Genomic DNA, 19294 nt, shown 5'->3' with positions numbered 1-19294 from the left:
ATTAATTAATATTTGATTGAAATTACTATTAAACTAATTTATTATTATTTAACTTGAATTATTTAAATATTTTTAAAAATTAATTGATTATTATTTTTGAATTAATTAAATATTTTAATAATTAATTGAATTTCTATTAAATTAATAAATTATTAATTAATTTGAAATAACTATTTATTTATGACTTATTTAATTTCAATTAAATATTATTTGATTAATTATATTTAGGATTTATATTTGATTAATTTTATTTTTAAATTTATGTATTGGTTGAAATAAGTGAATATTTATTTGTTGTTATTTGAAATAGGTAAATAATTAAATGTTTATTCTGAATTATTAAGTTAAATACTCATCATGAGAAATTTGTACCGAATGAAAGTTTGGAAGATTTTAGAAGATTTATATAAAATTTTCAAATATATTTTACATTGTTATAGTATTTTAAAAATTAAAAATAAAGTAAAGATAAACATTATTTTATTATTTTATACAATATATTTTTAAAAAAAATATCAAATATTTTTCTATATTTTTTAAAAAAATTGTTTTCGAAAGTCCTCTCTTCTCCTTCCCTCCAAACTCGCAAAAAAAGCCTAAATATCTGAGAACTAACAAGTTGAGTAATAGAAAAATTCCAACTTTTGAAATTGGTGGAAAATTATAATGTATCATCAATTCAAACAAATATAGATATGCATGCCAGTACGTCCCACAGAGTAAATTAGTCTGAAAGGTGTGAAAGTACCCTATCCTGGAAGATTTATTTGTCTGAAACATAAATGCCACAATGGATGCAACACATGACTTACTGAATTCCTTCCTTAGAAAAAAGAACAATTTCTTCTAATTTATATCAACTGATTTTTATGTAAAATTTGCATTTGAATGAAAGTAAATTGAATTCTGCTCTCACTAACCCACTTTCTAACAACTTATTATTTAGTAACATCTAAATTGCTTCTGTGTCTCCATCAAATAATTAAACAACTCATAACTATGCTTTCAAAGAATGGACCTAGAAGCATGGACATGGAACATGTTCAATAAAGAATCCTAGTACTATATTTTATGATTCACCAATGTCTGTCCTCTACATTGGTCCTGCTCTTCTCATGGTACGGTTTGTCCAGGTGAAAATATTCACCAATTCCCATCATCACATGCAAACTGTTGCTTTTTTTTACACTCTTTTTGACTGTTGAACTACTAGTTTAATGGTTGAATTCAAATAAACTTCTTTTTTCATATCTTATAGTATAATATGATTGGTAAATAGAAACTGATTTTGCCATTTGATACACAAAAAGAGAAGGCTTCAAAGTGGGATTGTTTTGTGGGGCCAAAATTTGATCAGAGAATTGAACTACCGTTCTACCATTGCCAGAGTTTCGTCACGTAATATCAAGAACAGACATCTCTGGGAGAGAAAGGGAAAGGATGTGGTACATGTGAGTAATGGTGTCTTGTTTCTCTTTTATTTATGTAATTTATTTTGTCCTTTTTTGTTTCATATCCATTTTTGATTATATGGACCACCAGAAGGCTAAGCTATATAAAGAAAGATATATAAGATCTAGCACTTGTAAATTCACACTGTATTATCTATATTAAAATGGATCTGGATCCTAGCTCAATCTCGACCATTCATTTTGGTCTAATTCACTTTTTTTTTTTTTATTTTAGTTAAAAATTCAAAGCACACAAGTTTCATACTAATCAATCCAAAAGAGCGGCGCGAAGCGGACTTTAAAAATGGAATAGCAGGATAGCTTATAGGCTCTGGTTGGTAAGACACATTTTCGAGCTTATAGCTTATGACTTATGTCTTATAAGCTCATATGATAATTTAGACCCGTTTGGTAACGGTCTTTTCATCACGAGCTTATAGCTTATTTTACTAGCTTATAGCTTATTTTCCAGACGCTATTTTAAATAGCGTTTTAGCTTATGTCTTATAGCATATTACTTTTTCTTCCTTTTGTACCCTTATTATTTCAATTAATATCCATTTTTAACCCTTATAATTTATTTTAATTTAAAATAAAATAATTATATATTAAATATCTTTTTTGTCATTTTACCTTTATAAGTTAATTAAACCGCTAATTTTACCAAACACTTCAATGAGTTTATAAGCTATCAGTCTCAACCATCCGTTATAAGCTATAAGTCATCAATCATCAGCCATCAGTCATAAGCTATAAGCTATCAGCTAGCTTATCAGTCAACTTTTATTTTTACCAAACAGACCCATAGTAGGATCACCGCTATTTGATCATTTTTAGATAGATTATTTAAATGATAATTATAAACATATGAAGTGTAGAGAATGAATTGTAAAGAGAAATGAGGGAGAAACTTGTGATTTTTCTTTGAAATTATTGAAGTGCAGGAATGTCGATAAAGGAAGGTTTTAGTTGAGGGAGAATAGCGTATTAAATTTAAGGGGTAATTTACCTTAAAAGCATTTTAAATTTAAGGGGTGATTTCGATTTTTCATAGGAGAAAAGAATGGCGGGACAGAAACTGCTCTGTCGATTTTCTTACCTTTATACTACATGTTTGAAACTAAAGAACCACAACGTCACAAGTTGAAATTTTTTTGCCAAAGGGCTACCTTTTTATGTGGTGTTTCGGCCAGGGGTTGGGCGAAAAGCTAAAAAAAATTTATCCAGTTGGGGCTCTACCAGGGTTTGGGCGACCCTATACTGGTCCTTTTTTTAAATTTAATTTTTATATTTAAATGATTTATTGATTTATAAATATCTATAATTATTTATTTAAATGATTAATTAAATAAAATATAATATTTAACTATTATTTAATTTTATAATAAAAATATAAAAAATATTTATTATAATAATTGTGTTATAATAAATTAATTAATAAAATAGTTTATTAAATTAATTAATTTAATACAATATAATACGGTAGGTGCATCATTAACCGATTCATTGAAACGAATATACGAACAAGGCATAAGTTGTCAGATTTATCCTGCATTTGATCACATATTTTGTTGTCATATTTATATACACTGAATATAAAGATCGTTGGTGATATGCCAATGTTGTATAGCACACACGCCTCCTTGTCTTCAAACTTCATTCCGTCATATAAATCATCATTACTATAGTTTGTTTTGTATGAACTAAATAGTGAGTCAGGTTGTGCCTCCACTAGACAGATATTTCGCATGTGTGCTCGTGGAGCGTACATATTAATCGGTTGTGCATTTGTAGTCTGTGACGGCAGAGCGATATCTGCGTCATTGTCATCAACATCACTACCACCAAAAAGATCATATTACATTTCATATTACGTAGGAGTCACGTGGTCGAGCAAAAACCAAAGAAAAAATAGTTTTTTTTTTTAAATTATTTATGACATTAATAAAAAAATATTATTACATTTATTTTTTATTATAAAATTAAATTAATAATTAAATATTATATTTTATTCATTTAATAATTTGAATAAATAATTATTAATATTAAAAAATCAAAATCATTTATTAATTTGAAATTAAAAAAAACGAACTTCAACTCTGAGAAATTTTTTTTAGGTTCTGGTCCAATGCCTGGACGAATACGAAGGGAAAGTATAGTACAGTAGATTGGATTTTTTTTTCAAAGTGTGGCAATGTGGTGTATAATTTTCATAAGTGCGGTAAAAAAATCTGCTCTGTCTCTATTACCCGCTATTTATCCTATAACGGTCGTTATATGGTTCTGCACCGTTAAATCTCCTTCTACTTCTACAGCAGTCAGCCTCCACTCCGCTATAGCGGGATAGATCGTTATTAATCGATATTGACTACTCAGTAGCATACAGGCATGGATCCCAAGAAGAAATGAGTTCTTTAATCCATCATGAATAATACATTTGCAAAGAAATGTACTGTTTGCATATAAAGTGAAAAAGCAATAAAGCAATACTTTTATCAATACCTTTTTGAATACTTTAAATCAAATTGACACATAAAGTATAACTTTTTTTTTTCACTTTGGAGGAAAAACTCATCCTTTGATATGAAAGTGCTAGCCACTAGTTAGTCACATTCCAATATAGGAAAAATAGTAAAACGAAGTTATGATTTACAAATCACCACACTTGAAAAGTCAACAAAGTAAATTGTGATCGCATATGGACAAAAGACTAGTACACACGAGTACATGTAAGAAAAACGAAGTAGTTACATTTTTAAAAGCTGACACACAAAAAAACAAACAAAAGAAAACATATCTGCTTTTTTCTTTTTTGTGAAAAAGTGTCTTGGTACATAAGCATAACACATGCAATGTGTCACCTTAAATTGTTACTTCCAATTCTATTGAAACGGCTCAAAGAAGGTGAGACTCTATTGCTCCTTGAATCAGTATCTTGGTCTGAATTAGTAGACCCTACTTCCCAAAGACCCTGAAAAGGTTTTCTAGAGTAATTGTATCCCTCAAACTCGTGCCTTTGTCTTGGTGCACTTTGCGATCGAACTTTAGCTCTAGAGGATTCGGTGTTCGCCATGAAATTAGGGTAACCGGAGTAACCACCTAAGAAACTCCATGAACATTCGCTTCTTGTAGGCGTAAAAGGAGTGCCTCTTTTTACGCTATTTCCGGTTTTTGAAGACGCGGAGAATGTTTGTGGACTATTATCAGCCGTGCGCGATGGTGTTTCTTGATCTTTGCCTTTGTGAAACTTGAATGAGGGAGTTTGATTTTGAGGTTTTGTTGAGTGTTTTAATAGAGACTCGTGTGGCTTCCAAGTATCTACTTCGAGAATCTTATCAATTTTATCGTCATGAGAATGCTTATTCTTGAATGAAGTATCTTTGACATGGTTACCGGAGTTATCTTGCATCCAATGGTCTAACCAGTTGGCACCAAATTTTTTTCTCTCCGACTCAATCTTCTTAAAATTTGCATTCGAACTACATCTCTACAAGTTTAGAAACAAAATCAATTGAAGCGCGGTAAATTAACTACATGTTTAGTATCGCTGTGAGTTTGACAGAATCGCGTGATTTTGGAAACACAAAAAGTGTGTTTGGAAACAAGACAATAACTATTTTCTTGCTTAATCTTGGGAAGAATAGTATTGTACCTTGAGTATGGAAGATTCACCAAATTTTGTACAGACACGATGTGAGTGCGGGTCCTCATATTCTTCAGGGACCTGCAATTATGAACACAAATTTAAAATATACAAAAAAAAGAGGTTAATAACCACAAATGATTATTTTCTTAGTACTAGTAATCATTCAACTTCAATGTTAACCACAATTCAATCTAAAACAGCATACTCAAGCACAATATATGTTAGTGTTTGGTACTTACAGGGTAGTGAGAAAGTGAAGACTTGAAAGAATGCAAATTATCCGATGACAAGTGGTGAGCACGAGTCACGCGTGCCTGTGTCTGAAGTCGTACCAATGTTTGCATGCGCCTTAGCATATCTGCACTTTGCTTTCTCACAATGTGGCCCCTAACCAATGCTTGCAACTTCACCAATGCTTTTAGCGCTCTCAACGCCCTCCTCGCCTACCAAATTAACGACATAAACAAAATTTAATCAATCGGTTTCTTAAGAGTAAAGAAACAATTATACCATAAGCCATCATTTAGAAAACTTCATAAAGAAGTTAGCTACTAATTTAAGTTAAGAAATGACAAGCAAGGAAACTTCAACAATTCCCACATTCGGTAGCAAAAGGCTAAAGTTCATTAGTTAAATGATTGCACATTGCAACCTCTAATAGTATAGTATGTTAATTAGTGACATTAACTATACCTACTTTTTTTCACGTTAATGTTATAAATCATAAGAAAACCATTAAACTAAAAGTAAGTTGAAAAGTCTATTTTTCCCACAAAGGAATGTTTTTAACCTTTTGAATTGGCAAAGCAAAGAAAATGACTTGATGAGAAAGAAAACCCCATACGCAGGCAAAAACAAAACAAGTGGTTACCAGCTTGGTCATTACATTGTGACACTACATTAAGGAATAGCAACCCTACCTATGGGGCCATTACCTTAAACGTGGTTGATGATGGGTTGGCAAAGGGCCACAATAGGGCCATTTTTGGGTTGCCTCATCTAAAGGTAACTATCATAACTCTTTGTCTAGGGGGTGAATCTTCCTCACAACACTTTCACATTTCCTTATATAAAATATTACTACATCTGGTTTTTATTATAAATAAAAAATATTATTTTAAAAAAATAATAATAATTATATCCATAAAAAAAACATTATAAAAAATATTATTTCTCAATATATTGAATAATCAATATATTTAAACCATATATGGATCAGAAATATTAATTATTCTATGTTATTAAAAGTGTTTTTTTTTATAATAAAGATCAAAGGAATTATTTATTATGTTCAATCTCGACCTTGAGCATGCAGCCTTGTTAAATTTAAATTTTTTGGCACCTATTATGATCCTATCCGATTTGAGGGATTGGTCTCTGCAGTTGCATGCAGAAGAATTTTGACACCTCTTATAATTTTATCTGATTAGTCTCTGCAGTTGCATGCATAAGAATTTTGACACCTATTATGATCTATCCTATTTGAGTGATTAGTCTCTACAGTTGCATGCAGAGGATACCCGATTTCTAAAAATAAAAAAATATTTAGTAGTACTTGTTTTATGCCCATATTTGTTCATACTCTTACATTATACAATTCACCTCACATTTTAACCAAATATGTGGAGCGCGGCTCTCTTGTTCTATTCACACGGTGTCTTTTTTTTTCTTTTTTCTTTATTTGAATTCCTACTCACTAAAATTCTAATAAATGACACTTTTTAAAATAAATAGAAGAAATAAAAAAAAATTAGTAAAAAAAAAAAGAAAAATAATGAAATACTATATGAATAGGATAGAATTAAGCAAGGAAGCAAGATTTGACTAGGTAAACTGTATTCTAGTGTGGAGGGGACCAGTAGTACAGTTGTCTATGGAACCATTTGCTTTCACTAGCTATTAGCTACAATTATTATTTTTACATCATCATCAGTAGTGAATAATTACACTCTTAACACCGACTCTAGTTTTAAAATATGCATTTATATTTATATATATCCTTTATATTTCAATAAATCAACAAAAAAAATTTAGTAATAGACAAAATTTTGTATGTCAATATTATCTATATTTACAATTTTTAACAGTCAAACTGTCATTAAAAACTAAAAGGAGTTGTCTTCTGTTCCGTTTGAATAGATCTTAACTATATTTGACTATTTTTTTATTTTCACAAAATTTGACTTTTACCTAAAAATTAGAAGGTACCTTCTGTGCGAAATTGCAGAAACTATAATCTCTTGAGCAGAAATAACTATAATATGTACTGAGAAGTGAATTGGAACTAAAGAACCTCAAATATAAAATTTATGATCTCATTTAATTGTTTTTGAGTACTGAATGTGTGTTTCATGAGAAATATTAAAATTAATAAAAATTGAAGTCACAATTTGAAATTTATCCCATGACATTGTTTTTATAAAGAGAGAATATTTTTTAAAAAAAAAAAACTAATGAGAAAAACGAACAAAAACACAATCCTCGGAAACAAATGTACCTACCAACTATGATTCTAAAGGGAATTGACTTCGCTGTAAATTGCGGAAAGAAAAACAAAAATGTAAAAAGATTATATAATTTATACTTACCAAGTAACCGCGGAAAGCTGACTGTATTCTAACGGCAGCGGTTTCCTCCGGCAACCGTGGCTGACCACCACGCGCTTTGGAGCTACTTCCCACGCCGTTGCTCGTCAGTCTGACAACCTCCGCAGCAGCATGTGCTGTGGCGAGAGCGGCCTCGGCGACGGCTGCAGTAGCAGCCGCAACAGCAATTGCATGTTTATTCCGATCTAAGGATGCGGAGGGGTCAAATTGAGAGAAGCCGGAGGGTTGTGGCGGTTGTGGTGGTGGAAGTGACTTTCTCCTGCTGCTTTGTTTGGCGAAGGTCCATCTTCTTTTGGTGTTGTCTTTGTCGGATTTGGTACACGAACCGTCGGTGTGAGGACCCGGTTTTTTGGCGCCAAAGAGTCGCCGGAGAAAGCCCATGGTTCAACTCATTGACGGTGATTGGTTATTTGACTTTTAATGAAATAGAAAGAAGGTTTAAGGATTTGACGAGGAAAATTTGAAATGAATTTAGCTAAGGTGAAGAAGTGAGGATGAGAAAGTAGTTGAAGAAGTGTGAACGCTTGGGTTAGAGTTGAAGAGTGTCGGAGACTCGGTCATGAGCATGGTTTTTTATAGTCCAAGTTCAACCCCACGCGCAATTTACTTGTAAAGTGTATAGTGTGACAAGTGTGGATGATAATGAGTCTTCTACTTAAACATTTGAATAAAATATGGTACTCAAATTATGAAATGTTTTTAAATTGTAAAATTATCCTTGTTAATCAAACTTGTCTTTATGTTTGATCAATGTTTTGTTATTTATAGAGACATGCACTTCACTTAAAAGGGAAAAAAAATTTACATAAAAAATCTCTAGGGAAAAGCAAAAATATTATAAGAGTTGTGAAGTGAGACATAACTGTGAATTTCATTAACGATTTTATTTATTTATTTTGGTGAGGTCGGGGTTACATGCAAATATTTTGATGTTCAAATCATTGATGATCTTAAGTAAGAATTGTTTAGAGTTAGAATCATGTGTACTTGAATATATATAACATTCGTTAGTCTTTTATATTAGGCTTCTAGGATTTGGGTCCTAAGAACCTTAAGTTGGGAACACCTATCTCAAGGGACAGATGTTCTCAAATCCTAATTTATCGATCTGAAGGTCAGACTTGTTTCACAAAGCTTTTGGGTCTGTCACTTCGTGGGTCGATCCTCTTCACTACTACAAAAAAACACATTTAACTTCGAATGCAAATGGTTAGATAAATAACATAAATATACAATTATATGATTATTTAAGAACACAAATCTTAAATCCAACTATTTTTCTACTCTTGCAATCCATCATAGAGAACTTTTTCAAGTTTCATTAAGATTCAATGTTTTCATGTCAAATGCTTTCATTATCAATTTTTGATAATCAAAATGCTTTTATAGTGGATGTCTTTTAGGTTTCACGCATATCACTTATGATAGTGTCTTGAGTGTTGATACTCACTAAATGGACAACAAAGATGTGTTTAAGGACATTGAAGAAATTCAACAAACACGCTTATAGGCCTGTTTGTGATGTTTTTTTTTAATAAAAGATTTTTATAGTGTTACATAATTTTGTGTAAAAAAAATTACAAAGAAACTTTTCATAAAAGCTTCAAATGAAAATTTGGTTTGAAAAGTTATTCTTAAAATGTTATTTTAGGTATTTCATCATTTTATTGAAAATCATTTTGAAATACCACTTTTTGAAAAAAAAAATTGTGATTTTCACTATGTTTTGGTCTTCAATCATGTTTGTTTATGTTATAGGATGTCAAAAGTAATGTTTCAATTTAGAAAAAATGAATATAAAAAACCTTGTACGATTTTTAAAAACGGTTTTGTAAAATCTATTTTCAAAAATACACAGAAAAAAATCCATTTTTCTAAACAGAAACAAACTGACCCATATTTTTAAATAAAAAATAAAATAAAATAGATTTCATCCCCAACATCATACACCTCTCGATTTCTGTCAAAAACCGAGGGGGAAAGTTTTCTTTTTTTGATACAAATTACATTGTTTACACAATATTAGATTACATTGTTTACAAATACCAATTTTTTATTAAAATACAAAGTTTCTAATTGTTGCAGAACAACAAATTTAGATTTTGACAAATTTGATTCATCATTGTCGTTGTTATCTAGATTTTTTTGTATACCCTTTGTGCGCATTTATTTTAAATTCAATAGTTTTGCATCCATCCAATTTATGATATAAAGTTAGATACATAACATAAAAAGTTAGATACATAATATAAAATTAAAAGATAAGTTATTAGGTAAGAACACCAACTTTGGGGGGGGAAATGTGCAGTTGCAATCCTTCCTAAAGATCTGTTCTTAGATTTTATTATTAATATTTTTAGGGCATATGCTTTCACAAGATATATAATGGTGGACGTAGAAAGTTTCTTGTGGATTGATGTGATGACAATATCTTGAACGTTATTACTTTATGAATGTAAGGCATAGATTCGTTGTTGTAGCTGAGTAACTAAACCCATCGGTTCTTCTTTAAAACCGAGCAGAAAGGTTTTTTCTTTTTTAATTAAAAAATAAAATAAAATAAGGACTTTCCCCTTGATTTTATCAAAAAAATGGTGAATGATAAAAAAAAATTAGGGTTAATAGTAATTCACCCCATTGAAATGTTAGTGAATTTTGCTTTTCCCCCCTCCCTACCTTTTGGCAACAGTTTTTTCAAAAAAAACGTTGCCAAAACCTGCCTTCGGCAACGGTGGGGGGTAAACCGAAACACGCTCATATTACAGGGGGTAAACTACTATTAACCCAAAAAAATTAAATTAACATGTCTTGTTTCCTTTTCAAAATTTTTACCATTCACCATTTTTTGTGTGTTGCAATTGCTTGCAATTTGCAACATGTTTAGAAATAAATTTCTCAATATTTTCAATCGAGGAAAGCAATAAATTATGGAGTATTTTCTGTAATTGACAACATAGGAAGGTTATTCCGAAATACAATAACAACATCAACACCATTATGTGAGATAGACTACAAGGGGAAAAATGTTTTTTTTCAAATTTAGTCTTAGAAGAACAACATACAACACAGAACCTTGAAGATTTTCTCTATCTTGCAATTCAACCCAAAGAATGATGGGTACGAGTTTGGAGAGGCTACATATAAGTTAGGTTTAGGGTAAAACTTAATTAATGAGTGCTTTTATAGTAAAATATGATTATTTAATCCCTCGCTTATTATAGAAACCGAAAGAATATATCATTTAATTTACAAATAAAAAATAAAATAAGAAGTAATGCACCACTTTTAAAGAAATAAAAGCATAAATTTCATTGGTGGAATTTGAAGCATGTCCTGAATTATTTTTTCCCTCGGTTATATTTAAAAATCGAGGGAATGTATGGTATTTATTTATTTTTTAAAATAAAATATGGTGCTCCTTGGAATTATACCTCGATTTTTTGTTGGGTGAGATGAAAGCTTTGTCATGAAATGTATCATTTGTAGTACTATTTGCTGATCTTTCGTGGATTTGGCTTCTGCCAAATCTAGAACAATAGTCCCCAAGTATGAATTGGCATAACAATGGCATGGCTTATCAGTTCGACTTGTTCATCTGCACACGCTTAATATTTCACACTCTTGAAATAGAATTTCGTACTTGTTAAAAATTAAATGAGTGTTTGGTATCCCCTACGCGGGTAGGGGGTAACTAGAGGCCTTAGAAATTGATGGTGGTGAGGGCTTGCCTGCGGCAGCAATAGGCCTTGTTATGTGGTATTTTGGCTATAGAAACAGCAAGCTCACGTGAGGTGAGAAACTCCGTGTTTATGTGTAGATATGAGTATTGTTATGACCTATCTTCTACCTTTGAGGTATAATGTATTTATAGAGGCTCTTGAACCTTGAGTTTAGCAAATCCTAAGAGGTGGTAACCGCTATCTCATGACTTGGGGAAACTGCTGACTGCCTATTTTTTAGGGGTTATGACATGACTCTACACACATAGATAGAGATTAGATAAAAAGGGTTATCCACACCCTTTAAGGCGGCCTCATCATATAAGGGAGACATGCCTTTAACTAGTAAGGGGTCACCCTATCCATCTTATGTTTATGCATGAAGTACATGTTCCCTTATGGACGGGTCGGTGTTATTAGGGGAACTAGAATATTTCTAAAAAATGCTATGTGGAAAGCTTGAAGTTAAAGAGGGTCAAAAAAATAGGCGTGAACATCGTGAGTCTAAAGACAAACTTAAAGCCATCAGAGAAAATTCTCACTAAGAAAGGTCTGACCAATCCAGACGAGGAGAACACGAAGTTTATAGAAGAAGGTTTCTTATCAAAAGATGATTGGTAGGGCAAGGTACTTTATTTAGTTCAATTCTTTTAATGTTTATTTGTAACACCCACATATAACGTAATCTAGGTATATACATTATATATAGTGCAAACTGGTATTTATACAAGCATAAGTGTCTATCGGCAATGTTATATACACATGTCCAAAATTAGTAATATACAATGATGGCACATGATATACAAAGGCGCCTAAACAAAAACTAAGATATGTGTACAACATGATCCAAATTATCCACATATGTACAAAATCCACAATAAAAAAATGAGCATATAGTCCACAACGGAATATCGCAAAAGCACAAGTCTTCGAAACATCATCATGAAAGCTTTCTCTTTCCTTTAACCTGCACAAAACTACCTGAAAAACAAAAATAATAGTGGGGTGAGATAATAATCTCAGTGACTTACCTATCTTATGGGTCCACTCGACTCTAAAGGGATCTCTTATTAATTTCTAACTTAAGCATTTCACTTCACGTTACTCATGCATCACTGACACCACTGTAACAAGGGCTTAAGCATTCAAGGGGTTTCATGCTTAGTATGGAAAACATGTAAACTTGAGTCCACTTAACCCAATGAGTCACTTTCCATAAATGTACCAAAGCATCTTTCCCCGACCAATCCTATGTCTAGGGCTACGGGCACGGTTCTCGAATCTTTATATGATTCGAAGTTTAGTTGTCAATTCAGATTCTCTATGAGACTCAAACCCACTTCAAGAATCTTGACTCGTATAAGACTCGAACCCACTTTGAGTATCTTTCTTCTAAGGGACTGGAACCCATTTTGATGTTCACTACTCTATGGTACTCAAACCCATTAGAAGGCGATGTTCCTTTATGGGACTCAAACCTGCTTATGAGGATGCGAATCAATGGTGCGCATATCCCAGTTCTACTTTACATAAACATCTCAATTGGGAAGGGCACGAGTCTAGGTTATTTTCGAATACGCGACTAGTCCCAACAATTACAACGTGATTATATTCATCATGTACTTATAATACAACCTCAATATCATAACATGTTTCCATACAAGCTTGTTATATCATGATTATAATATTGTTCGCATCCATGCCATCTGGCACTCTCGTAGATGGAGGATTCGTCTCAAGCAACCACTCCTCATGAGTATGCACCGAGATACTTCACAAGTGAGTGTCACAATCTAATTTATCTTTACTAATTTCCTTCACCTAGCTATAAATCCTAGGTTTACTTTCACTCATCATTGTAGAACTTATTTTATTCGATTATCAACCAATCCATATACATCATAACATGATTCATGAAACACACATCAAGTTCATTACGATTAACCTATCAATACTTGGAACACAAACAAGGTTTCTCTTTACCAAAAGGTAGAGTATTAGAATAGTTTTCCAACGCATCTAACCTTGCATCAATCGAAGCTACGAATCCCGTTTTATGGTGGAAACAGGGAAACATATCACTTTTCAAAACATCAGAACCCTCGCTTAGCGAGTCCTAGACGAACGCCAGGAGAGGTGAGGCATAGAGTTCATAGCGAGATATTTCCTCACTCTCTCTCGGCAAGCCCTATTGAGGCTCTAAGCGAGCTCTCTCGCTCCAGCAAGGCCAAGCAGAGAGTCCTTGTCCTCAAAATTCCCCCGTCTCGCTTAGAGAGATCTTCCCTCGCTTAGCGAGGATGAAAGCACATTTTTGTATTGGGAACTGGTTTGCTCGCTTAGCGAGCGTTTCCCTTGCTTAGCGAGATTAGCAAGACTTGACCAGTAAATAAACACAGCAAGAAGGGAAATAAACTTACATGCTTCACGATACATCGTCATATTGCATACAATAACACCAAATATCATGGTTAGATACAAACATGTATGCAAAAACAAGATAAACAAGTACAAGCATAAATTTCACACATGAAATAAGTTTTCACATAAACCATAGTTTCCCTTTTTGATGAAATTTTCCCTGTCAAGAAAGTTGCTCCCTCATTTCCTTAGGGGAAACCTTAGACATCCTCTTTGCAACAAAGGCAAGTAGAAATAGTTAACAGGAGTTATATGAGCAACAATAGAAGACAACATCACTAAAATTTACTTTGTTAGTGTAGACAGAGCCAACTTCCCTAACATCTTTGGGCTTAGGGTCAGAGGTAGCCATAATCTTCATGTTTTTTTTTTGGGAAAACAGGACGAAAATAGGAGTCACTATCACTTCGCTTCCACTACTTCTATCACTATTAAAATTAAGAGACCTATCACAATTGCCAAACATGCTTAGTTCTACTAATATACAGGCAATAGTCCGTCGGGATGTCTAGTATTCATATAGCAATAGTTCCATATGGCTATACACTCATCACGAGTTGATGGTTTAAATAGATTTTCATCCTCATCTAAATCCCTAATAATCACCATAAAATAAGAGAACAAGGGTGACAAACCTATACCTGTGTAGAGTACAAACTTGAGCTCGTTGAAATGTAGAAGGCATCGAAGGTTGGAGGATCGTTCTACAAACTTTAGCAATAAAGTATGTGGAAAAATGAAAATACTGGTTTTTCATATCCTTAAATAGGAGAGCCAAACAAGAGTTAATTAAAGGTCATTGGGTTTTTAGTCATATGTGAAAGGTTTTGCATATTTCAACATGTATCGAGAAATAAGTCAAATTAGGCGTCACAATATTAAGTCATCATTGATGATATTAAATGCCTCGTACACTTTTTCTTCCAACAAACACTTTGGGATTTTTTAGCTGATGTATGACACACCCTCATACACATGTAAATGCGTCAAAGGGACTCAACTAGCCTCCCTTTTGAGGGACTCAATTCGTGTCTCGTTTGGGAATCTCACAAGTACTTTGTATTTAGAGCTCGCCTTGAGGATTTATCGCTTATGATTCCTCTAAGGAGTCTGGATAGGAAAGAATGAATCAAATCACTTCATCCTTTGTAAGCCATCATGCTTGAGGGACTGTGTATCAATATATTTGTAAAAGGTTCCTAAGGGTCTACATAAAATATCTAGTCGCTCGTTTATTAGATTGATCGTCTTTGTTCAAATATGTCGCCCTTTTGTCAAATGTTCGCCTCCCCCCCCATGGGTTAGAGTCACCTAAGCTTAGAAATGGGTGATGTGTCCTTCCCATGAAATGGCACAGAAAAAATCATGAGAAAGGTGGACCATGCTCCCTTGAATGTTAGGGGTAAACTTCCCACTTCTTGGGATGTTCTTATATCCTAGGGAGATTTGAATCCAGGCCCAGGGGGTTATAAATACCTAAATATCATGACAGATAAGGGAACAGAAAAACACATACATACAGTTACTTCTCACTTAACGTGAGCTACCTCTTAATACCATAACGACCCTAAAGCTTATGATAACCCTTAATATCTAGCGGTTGTCACGTATTTGTACTTTTTGCAAGTACACAATCATATGAAATGGTCGTAGAGATAGGTGGGCATCCTAGTCAATGGGCTATCGAAACTCAATATCATTCCGATCAAACTTTATTTAAATACCTTCATCTCTTCCCTTGTATGATATGGTATTTCGGGAAATGAAAGTGTGTTTTCCTTTCTCGAGGTTTGAGAAACGGGTTATGGAGTACTATAGGGTGGCATCACCATATTTACATCTAACAATTGGATATGGATTCATGCCTTCCAAATTGTGTGTTGTTATATAAACGTCCAAGAGTTATTTTGAGCCTTCTTATCTTTATTTTATAGTATATAAGAGTCTGATTCATTTTCTCAAAAGATGATTTCCTTTAAACAATCTTCTAAGACATTTGAAATTTTCACTGAAATTCTTAAAAACTTCAAATTTTGTGCGGCGAATTTCACCAAGCCATATATAAAGTAGGTTAGGGGATACCTCTTGGTGTTGATGTGCCTGTTTGCGAAGCACTCTTCCCACACTGTTATATTCTGTCGCACTTCGAGAATCCTAAGGCATAGTTTTTTTCCTAATGAGGATAACTGGAATGAACTCGAGAATACGTGTATTGAAGATTCAATAACTCTTCTGTGTTTTTCATAAAATCGCTTATGATGAAAGGGAAACAAATGAAGTCAAGATAAAGGACTAATATATAGATGCTTTAGTGACTGGTCCAAACTATGAGGATATGATGGAAATCTCATGTTTGTTATATGCCTTAAATAGTTGTTTATTCTTGATTATTTGCTTGCTAACTTTTTTAATTCTCTATGTTGACAACATGGCCAAGAATAGTGACTACAAAGCATACAAGAAGAATAACTGTGTGCTTTCGGCGTAGGCCGCATACATAAAAATTGATGCCAACCAAACCAGTCTTCCCGCAAACATACATGAAATATCAGAGGTTGGCTAGGGTGATTGAGTCTCAACTCAAATTTAATAAAAACACCTCAAAATTATCCGGGTGATTGAGTCTCAACTCAAATTTAATAAAAACACCTCAAAATTATCCTTAAAATGTTTTTATTTTAAAGGGTAATTTCAATTTTTTTGTTGGGAAATAACACAGTTGAAGAAAAAAATAAATAAACAGAACACAACCAATAACACAAGAATATAACGTGGAAACTCCAAAACCGGAGAAAAACCATGACCATTGTCTAAATAGACAGCCAGAGATTTATTACTATGTGAAAATTTTACAACACATAGACTTCTCTACTCTCACCTCAATCCCCTAGTACACCCACACTCTTACAAAGCAAATATTTAAACTAAATCTCACAACACTCTAATACAAGAGCATAAGAGAACAGATAAAATCAAATATAAGCTTAAAGTAGCTATTTGAGAAGTCCCACATTGCTTAGTGTGGTGAAGCAAGGGGGAGACCAAGGCTATATATTGGACCTAAGTTCTTTGTTTTTAGATACACTAGTCAAAAAGCACTTTAAGCTTATATTTGATTTTCTTTGTTCTCTTATGCTCTTGTATTAGAGTGTTGTGAGATTTAGTTTAAATATTTGCTTTGTAAAAGTGTGGGTGTACTAAGGATTGGGGTGAGAGTAGAGAAGTCTATTTGTTGTAAAATTTTCACGTAGTAATAATTCTCTGGTTGTCTATTTAGACAACGGTCGTGGTTTTTCTCTGGTTTCGGAGTTTCCACGTTATATTCTTGTGTTATTGGTTGTGTTCTGTTTATTTAGTTTTTTTCTTCAGCTGTGTTATTTCCCAACAATGGTATCTTAGCTTCGACTTGATGAGATATCACAATTCTTAGTATTCTCTGTGGTTGCAGCATTGTCTAATCTTCCACATAAGGAAAGAATTGTGATATTGTGAAGGTGCTGAAGAAGGGGTGGTATTGTGAAAGTGTTGTTTAGGGAGGTTCTGGATAAGGAAAGACTTGGTATTTAAGCGTGTCCGTTATGACCCACCTCTCTTTCCTGGGAACCTACCTGGTGCACGGTTTTCAGTCTGCGCGCAACTACTATGTCTTATTCAAGTGCTATGAAGTTTGACATAGAGAAGTTTGATGGAAGAATCAACTTTGGCCTGTGGAAAGTACAAGTCAAGGATGTGATGATACAATCAGGATTACACAAGGCGCTAAAAAGAAACGCTTCCAACATGGAGGCTGACAAGTGGGAAGAACTAGATTTGAGAGAGGCAAGTGCAATTCGTTTGTGTTTGGAAAAGAATGTTTTCGCGAATGTGCAGAATCTGTCATCAGCCAAGGAACTCTGGGAAAGGCTCAAAGGGTTATATCAGGCAAAGGACATCTCAAACCGTTTGTTGCTAAAGGAGCAATTCCGCACTTTGTGCATGGATGAGGGTACAAAAATCTCTCATCATCTTAGTACTTTGAATAATATTGTTTCTGAGCTTGAATCTATTAAAGTTGAGATTGATGATGAAGATAAAGCGTTAAGGCTTATTTTGTCCCTTCCACCTTCTTATATTCATCTAAAACCTATTTTGATGTATGGGAAAGAAAAGTTAAGTGTTGAAGAAGTTGCAACAAAAATTATTTCTGAAGAAAGGAGGATGAAAAGTGATGAAAGTACTTCATCAAACTCGGCGTTGCTAACTAGAAGTGAGGCTAATGGGAAGAAGATCCATGCAAATAATATGGTGTGCTGGAAGTGTAGAAAGTCTGGGCATTTAAAGAGAAATTGTCCAGGTGAAACAGTATCTGAAAAAGACTCTGAGGCAAGTGCTAGCAACGTCTCCCTTGTTTTAGGAGATGATGAGGATCCTTTTTAGAAGATAAGGTGTGTCCTTATGGTATTTCCGCTATACCATGCAAAAGGACAAATCATTGCTAGCGGATTCAGAACAACACACAGGCATTGGTTGGCATTGATGCAAGGCGTGTGTATCGATGGCTGAAGAACTTCCTAAAAGACAACATGGCAGTTGCACCATAATCTTTCAGCAAGGTTTCGATGTGAAGAAAAAATTTTGGGATGATAGTTTCAAGTGTAGTGTACTCTTTATGGTGGAGTATGATAATTTGATTTGTCGGTATAGACAATGAGAATTATGATTGTCGGTGTAGACAATGAAGATTGAAGACCATTACAATCAAGGTGGAGATTGTTGGGGTTGATTGTATGTCTAATGTTGCCTAAATTCTTAAATAAAGAAGGAAGATAAAAAGTAGCTATTTGAGAAGTCTCACATTGCTTAGTGTGGTGAAGCAAGGGGGAGACCAAGGCTATATATTGGACCTAAGCTCTTTGTTTTTAGATACACTAGTCAAAAAGCATTTTAAGCTTATATTTGATATTCTTTGTTCTCTTATGCTCTTGTATTAGAGTGTTGTGAGATTTAGTTTAAATATTTACTTTGTAAGAGTGTGGGTGTACTAGGGGATTGGGGTGAGAGTGTTGTGATACTCTTTGATATTCTTTGTTCTCTTATGCTTTTGTAAGAGTGTGAGTGTACTAGGGGATTAGGGTGAGAGTAGAGAAGTCTATGTGTTGTAAAATTTTCACATAGACTTCTCTACTCTCACCCGAATCCCCTAGTACACCCACACTCTTACAAAGCAAATATTTAAACTAAATCTCACAACACTCTAATACAATAGCATAAGAGAACAAACAAAATCAAATATAAACTTAAAGTGTTTTTTGACTAGTGTATCTAAAAACAAAGAACTTAAATCCAATATATAGCCTTGGTCTCCCCCTTGCTTCACTATACTAAGCAATGTGGGACTTCTCAAATAGCTACTTTAAGCTTATTTATTTTTTTCTTCAGCGGTATTATTTCCCAACATTTTTCAAGAGGAGAAAG

General features: G+C 33.3%; 1 protein-coding gene across 1 annotated transcript; it reads right to left on the bottom strand.

Annotated features, from left to right (window-relative positions):
* Positions 1-4071: 4071 nt before the first annotated feature.
* LOC131643536 (protein IQ-DOMAIN 23-like) lies at positions 4072-8329 on the bottom strand. The gene is made up of 4 exons (XM_058913784.1): positions 7686-8329; positions 5337-5540; positions 5104-5175; positions 4072-4938 (listed from the first exon to the last, which is right to left on the bottom strand). The coding sequence occupies exons 1-4, from the start codon at positions 8082-8084 to the stop codon at positions 4309-4311; spliced, it is 1305 nt and encodes a 434-aa protein (XP_058769767.1). The 5' UTR covers positions 8085-8329; the 3' UTR covers positions 4072-4308.
* Between the last annotated feature and the right edge of the window lie 10965 nt (positions 8330-19294).

This window comes from Vicia villosa, linkage group LG1, assembly GCF_029867415.1.
Source record: "Vicia villosa cultivar HV-30 ecotype Madison, WI linkage group LG1, Vvil1.0, whole genome shotgun sequence".
Lineage (NCBI taxonomy): Eukaryota > Viridiplantae > Streptophyta > Magnoliopsida > Fabales > Fabaceae > Vicia > Vicia villosa.
The sequence above is the reverse complement of the archived record's forward strand: the minus strand, read 5'-3'. Positions and strand labels throughout refer to the sequence as shown.